Source organism: Dreissena polymorpha, chromosome 7 (assembly GCF_020536995.1).
Source record: "Dreissena polymorpha isolate Duluth1 chromosome 7, UMN_Dpol_1.0, whole genome shotgun sequence".
Taxonomy (NCBI): Eukaryota; Metazoa; Mollusca; class Bivalvia; order Myida; family Dreissenidae; genus Dreissena; species Dreissena polymorpha.
Window position 1 is genome coordinate 104,324,056 of NC_068361.1, and position 15,976 is coordinate 104,340,031.

Below are 15,976 nucleotides of genomic sequence, written 5' to 3' on the forward strand. Positions count from 1 at the left end.
GCAAAACCTAGTAATTGTCTGAAATAATGATATTGGTGGTGGTTGTGTCTTATATTTGGCTTAAAAAAGCTAATACTTATTGCACGTGAGAAGTGCAAGAACAATCATTTGTCTAAAAAAATAAAATTGGTGGTGGTTTTGTCTTAATTTGCCATAATTATCTTATACTTATTGCCAGTGAGAAGTGCAATACCAAGTAATTGGCTGGAAAAATGATGTTGGCATTGGTAATGTGTCTTATCTTTGGCTTGACCAGCTGATAGGAATTGCCAGTGAGAAATGCAAGACCAATTATTTGTCTGACATATTGATGCTGGTGGTTCTGTTTTATATTTGGCTTAACTTAGCTGATACAAATTGCCCCCCGAAAAGTTTAAGACCAAGTAATTGTCTGAAATAAAGTTATGTTGGTTGTGGTTGTGACTTATATTTGGCTTGACCTGCTGATACTTATAGTGGATCAGAAGTGAGAGACAAAGTTATTGCCTGAATTAAGGATGATGGTGGTTTTGTATTAAATTGTGCTTGACCAACTGTTACTTACTTTCATTAGAAATGTGCCAGACCAACTAATTGTCTGATAATGATGTTGGTGGCAGCCGTGTCTTATATTTGGCTTGAACATCAGATATGTATTACCCATGAAAAGTACAAGACCAAGTAATTAATAAAATGATGATGTAGATTGAGGTTGTGTCTTTTTACTCTTATGTGAGGCTTGACCAGCTAATACGTATTGGCCATGAGAAGCGCAAGACCAGGTAATTGTCTAAAATCATGAAATTAGTTGTGGTCGTTTCTTATATTTGGCTTCACCAGCTGATAGGTATGGCCCATGAGGAGTGCAAGACCAAGTATATGTTTGAAATAATGATGTTAGTGGTGTTGGTGTCTTATTTTTGGCTTGACCAGCTGATATGTATTGCCCGTGAGAAGTGCAAGATCAAGTATTTGTTAGAAATAATGATGTTGGTGGTGGTTGTGTCTTATATTATTGGCTTGAACAGCTGTTATGTTTTGCCCATGAGAAGTGCAAGACCAAGTCATTGTCTAAAATCATGAAATTGGTTGTGGTTGTGTCTTATATTTGGCTTGACCAGCTTATATGTATGGCCTGTGAGAAGTGCAAGACCAAGTATTTGTTTCAAATAATTATGTTGGTGTTGATGGTGTCTTATCTTAGGCTTGACCAGCTGATATGTATGGCCGTGTGAAGTGCAAGACCAAGTATTTGTTTGAAATAAAGATGTTGGTGGTTATTGTGTGTTATTTTTGGCTTGACCAGCTGATATGTATTGCCCGTGAGAAGTGCAAGACCAAGTATATGTAAGAAATAATGATGTTGGTGGTGGTTGTGTCTTATATAATTGGCTTTAACAGCTGTTATGTTTTGCCCGTGAGAAGTGCAAGACCAAGTAATTGTCTGGTATCATTCTTTACCTTGATGCGTGCATAGACAAATCATTTGTTTGAAGCTTTTACTGGGCCGATGTCTATTAATACAGCAAGTTTCAATTTTTGTGTGGGTATGTTAACATAGTATCTCTATTTGGTTAATTGGTACTGCAATTCACTTCAGGTCAATTGTTTTGGTTTATTTTGATTGATCATAATTATGCAAATATGTCATGATAATTTGATGGAAAATAAATCTTACCCAAACTGGTATTCTCAAGTGAAAACTACACCTCCTGTCAACACGGCTCCCTCTCAAATGAAAACTACACCCCCTGTCAACACGACTACCTCTCAAGTGATAACTACACCTCCTGTCAACACGGCTACCTCTCAAATGAAAACTACACCCCCTGTCAACACGGCTACCTCTCAAATGAAAACTACACCACCTGTCAACACGGCTCCCTCTCAAATGAAAACTACACCCCCTGTCAACACGGCTAATTCTCAAATGAAAACTACACCACCTGTCAACACGGCTTCCTCTCAAATGAAAACTACACCCCCTGTCAACACGGCTACCTCTCAAGTGATAACTACACCTCCTGTCAACACGGCTACCTCTCAAATGAAAACTACACCCCCTGTCAACACGGCTAATTCTCAAATGAAAACTACACCACCTGTCAACACGGCTCCCTCTCAAATGAAAACTACACCCCCTGTCAACACGGCTACCTCTCAAGTGATAACTACACCTCCTGTCAACACGGCTACCTCTCAAATGAAAACTACACCCCATGTCAACACGGCTACCTCTCAAATGAAAACTACACCACCTGTCAACACGGCTCCCTCTCAAATGAAAACTACACCCCCTGTCAACACGGCTACCTCTCAAGTGATAACTACACCTCCTGTCAACACGGCTACCTCTCAAATGAAAACTACACCCCCTGTCAACACGGCTAATTCTCAAATGAAAACTACACCACCTGTCAACACGGCTCCCTCTCAAATGAAAACTACACCCCCTGTCAACACGGCTACCTCTCAAGTGATAACTACACCTCCTGTCAACACGGCTACCTCTCAAATGAAAACTACACCCCACGTCAACACGGCTACCTCTCAAATGAAAACTACACCACCTGTCAACACGGCTCCCTCTCAAATGAAAACTACACCCCCTGTCAACACGGCTACCTCTCAAGTGATAACTACACCTCCTGTCAACACGGCTACCTCTCAAATGAAAACTACACCCCCTGTCAACACGGCTACCTCTCAAATGAAAACTACACCACCTGTCAACACGGCTACCTCTCAAGTGAAAACTACACCTCCTGTCAACACGGCTACCTCTCAAGTGAAAACTACACCCCCTGTCAACACGGCTACCTCTCAAGTGAAAACTACAACTCCTGTAAACACGGCTACCTCTCAAGTGAAAACTACACCTCCTGTCAACGTGGCTGCAAAAAAAGAAGAGGCAATTCATTTCTTGACGATGCCATCTGACCCTATACCACTTGCCAAAGGAGAAAGATTGACAGTGTGTGGTGAAGGGGTTGAAGAGACAAATCTCCAAACTCTGGAAGGCAACAACTGGGTAGATGATCAGGTAATTTACATAATATATATATATATATATATAGATATATATATATATATATATAAATATATATATATATATATATATATATATATATATATATATATATTGCCTTTTGCCGTCTGTCAATCGGCGACAGTCTGTCCGTCTGTCTGTCACAAAAGTTTGAATGGCCATATCTCACAAATGTTTTAAGATATCAACATGGAACTTCATTGATGTATAGATATTGTTGAGAAGAAGTACCATGACCATGAATCAAAACCCTTCACAAAAGTTCTTTGTTGGTTTATATTGTGTCACTCATCAAATTTATCATGCTACAAGATTTTAATATGAAACTGCATGGGTGTATAGTTATTAATGAGGAGAATAGCATTGCATAACAACAATAACCCTACACTTAAATATTTTTGAAAGATTATACCATATATCCAGGGATTTGCAACCATTAACAAACTGAATTTTTGCTAGGATATCGAATCTACGAATTTGCTTGTTTCTGTCAGGATTCCTTTAATAAACATATATAATATTAAAGAAGTTTTAATGTGTAGCTAAATCTGATAAGTCCTTCAATGGTATTTTGCAGATAGTCAATGCATATTTGAAACTATTGTCAAGACAGTCGACAGACAGTTGGTGTCCTGGAGAAAAAAGAATGTTTTCATTCCCATCGTATGCTGCCACTCAATGGAAGGCTGGAAATTTTACGACATACAGATTTTCCAAGGTACTATTAGTATTATATGATTTTTGTTTTCAAAAAAGAAAAAGAATGCGATAAATATCATATGCAGTTGAAAGGTAGCTCTTTGAGGAGGAGGATGTTGACAGAAATTGATGTAACCTTTTATTTATTTATTTGTTTGCAATGGGTGTGGGGGGGGGGCAATTATCAATAAGGGGTGAGAAATAGGGTATTTAAAAATATTTTTTAAACAAGCAAATTCGTTAATTGATATCACTAATGGCTGACAATATACTATGTTCCGTAAAATAACAGTGTGTGCTTTTAAGGCAGTTTCCCTGATTTCCTTGTGTCTGGGTCTTAAATAGCCGTTTATTTTTACCACATTTGTGATATTGAATATATATTTTAATTATGCGTTTACAAACTCCAGTTATCAAGACATATAGTATGTAAATAAACATAACTGAGTTATCATATTAACACGTGTGCAACATCAATTGATAGGGATTTTATCATTTAAATGGATAATTGGTAAATCTTACATTTGAAGCGTACTCTAATTCACCAAATATATTACATGACAATTAATACAGAACTATTTTTCGATAGGTGGACTTTACCATGTACGACTTGATTATGGTGCCCAGGTGCCAATATAGCCATTGGGTTTTGCTGGTGGCCCAGCCAAAAACCAAAACTGTTAATGTTTATGACTCGCTGGGTGGTGACAACAAGGTTTTCTTTGAGCTTTTCAGGTAAGCGAAAAAAAAATGTTAAAAATTAAATGCAGAAAAAAGAATGGACATGTGCTTCAACTCATAAAACTCATATGTCAATACGTGTGTGTGCAAAAGACAATAAAAAGCTTGCAAATCCATCAGTTATACATGAAACAGCAAGCAGGAGACATGGAATAAAAACTCGTCCCCTTTACCATGCCAAGTTCAAAACACTGGATTTTCTTGATAGACTATCAAAATAAGGAAACTAATTAAATGGAACATTGCAATATTAATTTACATATGTTATGTCAGCTTTTAATCTTTAGAAACAAGAAACTTGGTAGTTAAAATCAGGTTTTTCATGTTAATTCACTTATTTACTTTTTTAATATTTAATCATTGTAAGGTCCCAAGATTTGTCAGTGCAATTTATTGACTGGAAATCATCTGCTTGATCCATCCCCAATTCTATTAACAAGGAATATAACTTCCATAAAATCTAGGTTCAAAAACTTGACATGGCTTTGAATTTATAATCTTTCAGAAAGTTCATGAGCGTCCGGTCCAATGTTATGTCTGATGGAATGGATCAGTGGCATTTTTCATCAACAACGCAGAACAGACAAACTGATGGAACAAGCTGTGGCATCTTTACTTTGATGGTATGGATATTTGTATTTTTAGTATCTCATTAAGTTTGCCAAGATATTCATTCGATAATATTTAATTTACCATTTAAATAAATTAAGCTTGTTCAATGAGTAGGACGCTCAACTACAAATCAGAAGATTTAGGTTTTAATCCTAAGCCAAGGCTAATCACTTTCACAGGGATTGGCCATACAATTGTTTTCCACTTTAAAATCAAGTAGGAAAGTTCTTAAAAAACGAGTTGGTAAAATAATTGTAATTCAACTTAGTATTGTTGAAAACAGGAGAAATTCGATCAAACAAATGGAACAATTTGAGTAAATACAAATAGAGAAACCTCTTCCTTGCATTGTCAGTTCACACAGTTAGAGAGGTATCTGTTTTAGTATAATAAATTACCTCTTGATTTTAAAGTTAAAGTTTAAATGCAAACTTAAGTGCAATAATTATTTGGAAGTAATTATTAAATTCATTGAAATGCAAAATGAAATAAATTTGGCACTTGTGAATTTGATTGACAATGATTATTTTGAATAACTGGATCATCAATTGTATAAGATATTTATCAAAGACGATCCATGATTTCAATCAAAATCTTTAATATTTCTTTTGCAGAAAGCTGAATGTCTTGTGAACAATCTCCCAGCACTGACACTGGGACAGTCGCACGTAGCATTTTTCCGGAACTATGTTCGGGGACGTCTGTTGGCCTCTGGGGACAGGCACACATATTTATGTAATGCCCTGCAGTGTATTGACCCCAGAGGACAACTTAAGTGGATGAACTGTGATGTGTGTGGGCGTTGGGTGCATGAGAAGTGCATTGGAACTGGTTTGGACACTGAAGGCTTTCGATGTGACATTTGCAATGTCCAGTACAGTTGATAAGATACTGATTACAGTTGATACTTCGAAATAGGCATTTATATATGATGGTTTTACAATCATAAGTAAGAATTTGAAAGTGTGTTAAACTTCATGACTTCATAATAAGTATCAAACTGCTAGTTAGGCAGCAATGGCGTGTACATATTTTATTTTATTGTTTTATTGTGTGTGCTACAGTTTTTATATCAAAGTATAACAGTCTACAGTGTTTCATTATTTTCTTGAAAGAAGTTACCGTTACAGCAAGTTGTAACTTATGATGTTATATTGTTCCATTGTCATATCTATGTAGATATGATTTTAAGTTGTTTTTGTACTGTTAATGATAATCCGTTTAGAACTACTTATTGTAAGTCATCAGCGAAACATGTGAGTTTTGTAGTGAAGCAATCATGAACTTATATTTTAAGGGTAAAATACACATTGTTGCATAGTTATTGCCTGTACATCATATCATTCAACAAACAGATGGTTACCGGTAGACCTTAAAGTTTCTGTTTTCTGGTTAATAAACAACAGTTCAATAATTAAAAAAGAAAAATACTCAATCACTTGTGTCTTTATATTAAACCCAGACATTTGATACTATTAATAGAATGTATTCCTTGAAAATATTATAACAAGAATCGTTTGAATGATTTATAAAATATTTTCCAAAAAAAGTATCAAATTGTAGTGAGAAATTAAGCTCTGTTTAAATGTTGCTGTTTGGTGTTTATGTAAATATATGTTACAACAGGGAATCATTAATTCCATATATTTTGTTGCTGTCTGATAGTACTCTGCCTCTTTTTGTATTGAAGACAATACTTTTAAGAGACTTAATATTGTTTTATGTTCAGCCTTATTATTTGAATGCATTTTTTTTCCACAAGTACCACGCTATTTTACAGGAAAAGTATACTTAAAAATACTCACCATCTGATTTTGTTAGTCATGCCTCTACATCATAACTTGACTGTTGTGTTCACAACAAACTTTTTGTTGTTGCTATTTTCTTAGAATATCTATTATTATTTGTTTTATGAAACATGTATTGTTCTGAGGAGACAGTGTATTATTATGACCCCCTTCGAAGAAGAGGGGGTATATTGCTTTGCTCATGTCGGTCTGTCGGTAGGTCTGTCGGTCGGTCGGTCCGTCCACCAGGTGGTTTTCAGACGATAACTCAAGAACGCTTGGGCCTAGGATCATGAAACTTCATAGGTACATTGATCATGACTCGCAGATGACCCCTATTGATTTTGAGGTCACTAGGTCAAAGGTCAAGGTCCAGTGACCAGAAATAGTAAAATGGTTTTTGAATGATAACTCAAGAACGCATACACCTAGGATCATGAAACTTCATGGGTAGATTTATCATGACTTGCAGATAACCCCTATTGATTTTGAGGTCACTAGGTCAAAGGTCAAGGTCATGGTGACCCGAAATAGTAAAATGGCTTCCGGATGATAACTCAAGAACGCATACGCCTAGGATCATGAAACTTCATGGGTAGATTTGCTTTCATTGCATTTTGTTATTCTAAACCTCTGTTAATGATCCAAATAATTACAGTGTTTGTTTTTTTTTCAGAATGACTGACCTTTCAAAATGTATGCTGTATTTTTATTACAATTGTTATTTTCCTTCATATCCAAAGATGCTTAAAAATTTACACAAAGCAGTTGTTTATTTATTGCAAAAAAGAAGTTCAATTTTCTTCTGCTAATTATGTAATTTCACCACTGTATTCAAATGACTTTAAACAAAAAATTTACTATGCTGAAATCAGTTACAAATGTCTTTATCCAAAAAAATAAAAACAAATAAAAAAACAACAAATGAAGCATATTTTTGAAGTTGTTAAAACAAAAAAGAACAACTTTCTTTTCACCAAACAACGTTAAGAGACTTTGCTTTGTATAAATAATACTCATATAAGTCGCCCCGTTGTTATCATTATCAATTGCAATGTTATTATGTTTATCTTAAAATTTGTCATATCAGGTGTATACAGAATTTAATGTAGGAACACCTACTTATTAACATTTTTGATCTCCAATTAAATTTCAAGATATGGACCATCTTTTGTCTTTTGTTTGTTACTTACTGATATACATGTCCCCCGTGTTTTAATCACACCTATGCATACCTGGGAACACACCAATATTGCCAATGCGCCTGGCATATAAAACACGTTATAAAATATTTCAGAAATACTTTCTATAACAACTTGAGTAAATTTCAGTAATTCAATTCCTTTCTCGCGAATCTTACAGATACCTTGTATTGCTTGAACGTATGAATAATGAATGTATATTCATTGTTGGCTTCTCACATTCATTCATAACTTGAGATATTATAAGCATCAGCTGGTCAAGACAAATATAAGTCACAACCACAACCAACATTATGATTAGTAATTACTTGGTCTTCAAATTCTCATGGGCAACATATATCAGCTGTTAAAGCCATATATAAGACAACACCGCCACCAAGATCATTATTTCACACTAATACTTGGTCTTTCACTTTGCACAGGCCATACATATCAGCTGTTGAAGACAATTATATAAGACCCATCCAACATCATTATTTCTAACAAATACTTGGTCTGGCACTTCTCACGGGCAATACATATCAGCTGGTCAAGCCTAAAATACGACACCATCACCACTACCATCATCATTATTTCAAACAAATATTTGGTCTCGCACTTCTCACAGGCCATACATATCAGCTGGTCAAGTCAAATATAAGACACGTCCACAACAAATTTCATGATTTTAGACATTTACCTGGTTTTTGTGCTTTTCATGGGCATTACGTATCAGCTGGTCAAGCCAATTATATAAGACACAACCACCACCAACATCATTATTTCTAACAAATACTTGGTCTTGCATTTCTCACGGGCAATAAATATCAGCTTTTCGTGCACTTCTCATGGGCAATAGGTATCAGCTGTTCAAGCCAAAGATAAGACACCACCACTACCAACATCATTATTTCAAAATTATACTTGGTCTTGCACTTCTCACGGGCAATACATATCCGCTGTTCAAGCCAAATATAAGACACCACTGCCACCAACATCATTATTTCAAACTTATACTTGGTCTTGCACTTCTCACGGGCAATAGGTATCAGCTGTTCAAGCCAAAGATAAGACACCACCACCACCAACATCATTATTTCAAACAAATACATGGTTTTGCACTTCTCACAGGCCATACATATCAGCTGTTCAAGACAAAGAGAAGACAACACCAACACAAACATCATTATTTCAAACTAATACTTGGTCTTGCACTTCTCATGGGCAATAAATGCCTATTTCGAAGTATCAACTGTAATCAGTATCTTATCAACTGTACTGGACATTGCAAATGTCACATCGAAAGCCTTCAGTGTCCAAACCAGTTCCAATGCACTTCTCATGCACCCAACGCCCACACACATCACAGTTCATCCACTTAAGTTGTCCTCTGGGGTCAATACACTGCAGGGCATTACATAAATATGTGTGCCTGTCCCCAGAGGCCAACAGACGTCCCCGAACATAGTTCCGGAAAAATGCTACGTGCGACTGTCCCAGTGTCAGTGCTGGGAGATTGTTCACAAGACATTCAGCTTTCTGCAAAAGAAATATTAAAGATTTTGATTGAAATCATGGATCGTCTTTGATAAATATCTTATACAATTGATGATCCAGTTATTCAAAATAATCATTGTCAATCAAATTCACAAGTGCCAAATTTATTTCATTTTGCATTTCAATGAATTTAATAATTACTTCCAAATAATTATTGCACTTAAGTTTGCATTTAAACTTTAACTTTAAAATCAAGAGGTAATTTATTATACTAAAACAGATACCTCTCTAACTGTGTGAACTGACAATGCAAGGAAGAGGTTTCTCTATTTGTATTTACTCAAATTGTTCCATTTGTTTGATCGAATTTCTCCTGTTTTCAACAATACTAAGTTGAATTACAATTATTTTACCAACTCGTTTTTTAAGAACTTTCCTACTTGATTTTAAAGTGGAAAACAATTGTATGGCCAATCCCTGTGAAAGTGATTAGCCTTGGCTTAGGATTAAAACCTAAATCTTCTGATTTGTAGTTGAGCGTCCTACTCATTGAACAAGCTTAATTTATTTAAATGGTAAATTAAATATTATCGAATGAATATCTTGGCAAACTTAATGAGATACTAAAAATACAAATATCCATACCATCAAAGTAAAGATGCCACAGCTTGTTCCATCAGTTTGTCTGTTCTGCGTTGTTGATGAAAAATGCCACTGATCCATTCCATCAGACATAACATTGGACCGGACGCTCATGAACTTTCTGAAAGATTATAAATTCAAAGCCATGTCAAGTTTTTGAACCTAGATTTTATGGAAGTTATATTCCTTGTTAATAGAATTGGGGATGGATCAAGCAGATGATTTCCAGTCAATAAATTGCACTGACAAATCTTGGGACCTTACAATGATTAAAAATTAAAAAAGTAAATAAGTGAATTAACATGAAAAACCTGATTTTAACTACCAAGTTTCTTGTTTCTAAAGATTAAAAGCTGACATAACATATGTAAATTAATATTGCAATGTTCCATTTAATTAGTTTCCTTATTTTGATAGTCTATCAAGAAAATCCAGTGTTTTGAACTTGGCATGGTAAAGGGGACGAGTTTTTATTCCATGTCTCCTGCTTGCTGTTTCATGTATAACTGATGGATTTGCAAGCTTTTTATTGTCTTTTGCACACACACGTATTGACATATGAGTTTTATGAGTTGAAGCACATGTCCATTCTTTTTTCTGCATTTAATTTTTAACATTTTTTTTTCGCTTACCTGAAAAGCTCAAAGAAAACCTTGTTGTCACCACCCAGCGAGTCATAAACATTAACAGTTTTGGTTTTTGGCTGGGCCACCAGCAAAACCCAATGGCTATTATGGCACCTGGGCACCATAATCAAGTCGTACATGGTAAAGTCCACCTATCGAAAAATAGTTCTGTATTAATTGTCATGTAATATATTTGGTGAATTAGAGTACGCTTCAAATGTAAGATTTACCAATTATCCATTTAAATGATAAAATCCCTATCAATTGATGTTGCACACGTGTTAATATGATAACTCAGTTAAGTTTATTTACATACTATATGTCTTGATAACTGGAGTTTGTAAAACGCATAATTAAAATATATATTCAATATCACAAATGTGGTAAAAATAAACGGCTATTTAAGACCCAGACACAAGGAAATCAGGGAAACTGCCTTAAAAGCACACACTGTTATTTTACGGAACATAGTATATTGTCAGCCATTAGTGATATCAATTAACGAATTTGCTTGTTTAAAAAATATTTTTAAATACCCTATTTCTCACCCCTTATTGATAATTGCCCCCCCCCCCCACACCCATTGCAAACAAATAAATAAATAAAAGGTTACATCAATTTCTGTCAACATCCTCCTCCTCAAAGAGCTACCTTTCAACTGCATATGATATTTATCGCATTCTTTTTCTTTTTTGAAAACAAAAATCATATAATACTAATAGTACCTTGGAAAATCTGTATGTCGTAAAATTTCCAGCCTTCCATTGAGTGGCAGCATACGATGGGAATGAAAACATTCTTTTTTCTCCAGGACACCAACTGTCTGTCGACTGTCTTGACAATAGTTTCAAATATGCATTGACTATCTGCAAAATACCATTGAAGGACTTATCAGATTTAGCTACACATTAAAACTTCTTTAATATTATATATGTTTATTAAAGGAATCCTGACAGAAACAAGCAAATTCGTAGATTCGATATCCTAGCAAAAATTCAGTTTGTTAATGGTTGCAAATCCCTGGATATATGGTATAATCTTTCAAAAATATTTAAGTGTAGGGTTATTGTTGTTATGCAATGCTATTCTCCTCATTAATAACTATACACCCATGCAGTTTCATATTAAAATCTTGTAGCATGATAAATTTGATGAGTGACACAATATAAACCAACAAAGAACTTTTGTGAAGGGTTTTGATTCATGGTCATGGTACTTCTTCTCAACAATATCTATACATCAATGAAGTTCCATGTTGATATGTTAAAACATTTGTGAGATATGGCCATTAAAACTTTTGTGACAGACAGACGGACAGACTGTCGCCGATTGACAGACGGCAAAAGGCAATATATCTATATATATATATATATATATATATATATATATATATATATATATATATATATATATATATATATATATATATATATATATATATATATATATATATATATATATCTATATATATATATATATATATATTATGTAAATTACCTGATCATCTACCCAGTTGTTGCCTTCCAGAGTTTGGAGATTTGTCTCTTCAACCCCTTCACCACACACTGTCAATCTTTCTCCTTTGGCAAGTGGTATAGGGTCAGATGGCATCGTCAAGAAATGAATTGCCTCTTCTTTTTTTGCAGCCACGTTGACAGGAGGTGTAGTTTTCACTTGAGAGGTAGCCGTGTTTACAGGAGTTGTAGTTTTCACTTGAGAGGTAGCCGTGTTGACAGGGGGTGTAGTTTTCACTTGAGAGGTAGCCGTGTTGACAGGAGGTGTAGTTTTCACTTGAGAGGTAGCCGTGTTGACAGGTGGTGTAGTTTTCATTTGAGAGGTAGCCGTGTTGACAGGGGGTGTAGTTTTCATTTGAGAGGTAGCCGTGTTGACAGGAGGTGTAGTTATCACTTGAGAGGTAGCCGTGTTGACAGGGGGTGTAGTTTTCATTTGAGAGGGAGCCGTGTTGACAGGTGGTGTAGTTTTCATTTGAGAGGTAGCCGTGTTGACATGGGGTGTAGTTTTCATTTGAGAGGTAGCCGTGTTGACAGGAGGTGTAGTTATCACTTGAGAGGTAGCCGTGTTGACAGGGGGTGTAGTTTTCATTTGAGAGGGAGCCGTGTTGACAGGTGGTGTAGTTTTCATTTGAGAATTAGCCGTGTTGACAGGGGGTGTAGTTTTCATTTGAGAGGTAGCCGTGTTGACAGGAGGTGTAGTTATCACTTGAGAGGTAGCCGTGTTGACAGGGGGTGTAGTTTTCATTTGAGAGGGAGCCGTGTTGACAGGTGGTGTAGTTTTCATTTGAGAGGTAGCCGTGTTGACATGGGGTGTAGTTTTCATTTGAGAGGTAGCCGTGTTGACAGGAGGTGTAGTTATCACTTGAGAGGTAGCCGTGTTGACAGGGGGTGTAGTTTTCATTTGAGAGGGAGCCGTGTTGACAGGTGGTGTAGTTTTCATTTGAGAATTAGCCGTGTTGACAGGGGGTGTAGTTTTCATTTGAGAGGTAGCCGTGTTGACAGGAGGTGTAGTTATCACTTGAGAGGTAGCCGTGTTGACAGGGGGTGTAGTTTTCATTTGAGAGGAAGCCGTGTTGACAGGTGGTGTAGTTTTCATTTGAGAATTAGCCGTGTTGACAGGGGGTGTAGTTTTCATTTGAGAGGGAGCCGTGTTGACAGGTGGTGTAGTTTTCATTTGAGAGGTAGCCGTGTTGACAGGGGGTGTAGTTTTCATTTGAGAGGTAGCCGTGTTGACAGGAGGTGTAGTTATCACTTGAGAGGTAGTCGTGTTGACAGGGGGTGTAGTTTTCATTTGAGAGGGAGCCGTGTTGACAGGAGGTGTAGTTTTCACTTGAGAATACCAGTTTGGGTAAGATTTATTTTCCATCAAATTATCATGACATATTTGCATAATTATGATCAATCAAAATAAACCAAAACAATTGACCTGAAGTGAATTGCAGTACCAATTAACCAAATAGAGATACTATGTTAACATACCCACACAAAAATTGAAACTTGCTGTATTAATAGACATCGGCCCAGTAAAAGCTTCAAACAAATGATTTGTCTATGCACGCATCAAGGTAAAGAATGATACCATTGGCACTGTTTGAACTACAATATGAAGTTCCTATTCAGGTATTAGAATATGAAGTTCCTATTCAGGTACTACAATATGAAGTTACTGGTGAGGTAATACAATATCAAATCCTGGACCTCACATTGTCTTTTACAAGTATGTCAAGTTTCTTCAAGGTATCTGACTAACTATTTGAAAAATCAAATTATACAGTTTGCAACACAACTGGGAAACTGCATACCGACTAAAAGCACAGAGGGTAAACCCTTGCCTGAAACTGGTGAAATCAGTAAAACTGTATGGAATTAATAATTGGTCAAAATAGAAATCAAGGTAATGTATACTAACATCAACGTTGATTTTTGGTAGCTGACTAGGAAAAACTGCCTCACGTCCATATAGCAGGAAGGATGGGGAAAACTTTGTGGATGACTGCTTTTTTGTCCGGATTGCAAAGAGCACTTCCTCGAGACGATCATCCCAGTTGTTTTGCTCCTCACTAACCAGTTTACTTAGTGCCCTATGTAGAAATCAATAAAAAAAAATCAAACATGGCAGGTGGAAATACACATTGCAATGACAGATTTAAACTACAATTCTCGTAAGATTTTATTAAGATAAAAGCTCTTTGAACATAAAGAATTTGTATCTGTTTTGTTCACATATGGGCATTTTACACTATTCTCTTTTTATGAATACTATTTAAAAAGCTGGACAGAGTGACATCCAAGCAGTATAAAGCAGTATACCGCCACTATTGCATTACGTGCATAATATAGTAATTCATTTTTATTGTTAACTTCTTGATAAATAGATGCTGAGTACTGACATCATGCAACCAATCAAATAATTTGATATTTCCCAATGGTAATTAACTCCAATACAATTATGACTAATACGCTATTGACTTTGGTTACTGGCAGCTATTATGTATGCGCCCATTTATCTTCTGTATACCTATTTACAAGGAATGGACTCAAAATAACATCCTTTCTATGTCGTAAAATACTTAAAGTTACCAGAGACTTCTATATTTATATCTGTTGCAATTAGTCAGACAAGGCCTCGGATAGCAACACTTTGTGATGCTCTAATATAAGCATGCTCATCTTAACTTCAAAAAAGTATGTTCTAAATAAATAATAATATTCACCTTTTAATTGTTTGATTTGTTCTTTCATCCAAGCCATTGGTCTGTGGATGATAGGCAGCAGTGAGTTTATGGTTGATGTCCCAATTCTCGCACAATTCTTGATTAATCTGCAATAGTAATACACATGACATACGTGTTCTATAAAAATAACCAAGAGTTGTCCCTAGACAGCACGCTAGACTTGTCTTGCGCTTTATAGTAATGTACGCTTTCTTTCAGGCATATTTGAAGTAATCTGTACTTGTTAAATTTATGACTAAACAAAAAGCTGAAAATTTATTAAGAAAGTCAATAAAATTTGTTACAATTTATTGTTGACTTTAATTAGCTTAGGTATGGGGAATAAACCTTTTTCTATTGTAAGAACAGCTTGTACCTAAAAAAATCAATTTCAGCACAATATCTCCATAAAAACAGAGGTAATTGAGAGTAGACTCTGAGCTTAAGTGAATTTCAACTTGCATGCAATATAAAGAAGTGAAACTCCAAGCCTCATTGTGACTTCTTAGAACATATGGGGGCATATGCATCCTAAAAGGCCAGTAAGATGTTAGTCTGGATCGGCAAAATTGTTAATTGAATACCTGAAGTAGAAAAAGTGTATGGAGGGGTTGCATTTTTACCATAGCACATCAATTTCAAAGTACGAAGTTAAATTTTACTTGTACCTGATTCACGAATTCTCTTCCTTGATCTGTTAAGATCGCATTCATCGCTCCATGCCGATATATCATTTTTTGGACACATTTTGACACCTCAACAGCAGTTTTGTTTGGAATTGCAAAGGCTTCCACCCATTTGGTATAGTAATCAGTCGCTGTAAATATGTACCTGTTCCCAGCTGGTGTCTCTGTGAAGGGACCCATTAAATCACAGCCAACTAATTCAAATGGTTGCTGGACCTGTAAATAGATTGTTTTTACTGAAATTGTCTG

The 15,976-nt window shown here is 35.7% G+C and overlaps 1 protein-coding gene and 1 long non-coding RNA gene across 2 annotated transcripts; one reads left to right on the forward strand and one right to left on the reverse strand.

Annotated features, from left to right (window-relative positions):
- Positions 1–4,362: 4,362 nt before the first annotated feature.
- LOC127837276 (uncharacterized) lies at positions 4,363–8,036 on the forward strand. The gene is made up of 3 exons (XR_008029208.1): positions 4,363–4,462; positions 4,974–5,091; positions 5,695–8,036. It is a non-coding gene; the product is annotated as an uncharacterized LOC127837276 (long non-coding RNA).
- Positions 8,037–9,292: 1,256 nt separating this feature from the next.
- LOC127837253 (mucin-17-like) lies at positions 9,293–14,247 on the reverse strand. Its single transcript, XM_052364169.1, has 5 exons — positions 12,311–14,247; positions 11,539–11,679; positions 10,820–10,965; positions 10,191–10,308; positions 9,293–9,587 (listed from the first exon to the last, which is right to left on the reverse strand). Exons 1-5 carry the CDS (start codon positions 13,715–13,717, stop codon positions 9,318–9,320), a joined length of 2,082 nt encoding a protein of 693 aa, XP_052220129.1. The 5' UTR covers positions 13,718–14,247; the 3' UTR covers positions 9,293–9,317.
- Between the last annotated feature and the right edge of the window lie 1,729 nt (positions 14,248–15,976).

Excerpts from the sequence above, each read along its gene's own strand:
- LOC127837253 (XM_052364169.1), bottom strand. The coding sequence starts at position 13,717 with ATGCAAATATGTCATGATAATTTGATGGAAAATAAATCTTACCCAAAC. Across the intron at positions 11,680-12,310 it reads ACAACTGGGTAGATGATCAG|ATAGTCAATGCATATTTGAA; the intron begins GTAATTTACATA and ends GGTATTTTGCAG. Across the intron at positions 10,309-10,819 it reads GTTTTCTTTGAGCTTTTCAG|AAAGTTCATGAGCGTCCGGT; the intron begins GTAAGCGAAAAA and ends ATAATCTTTCAG.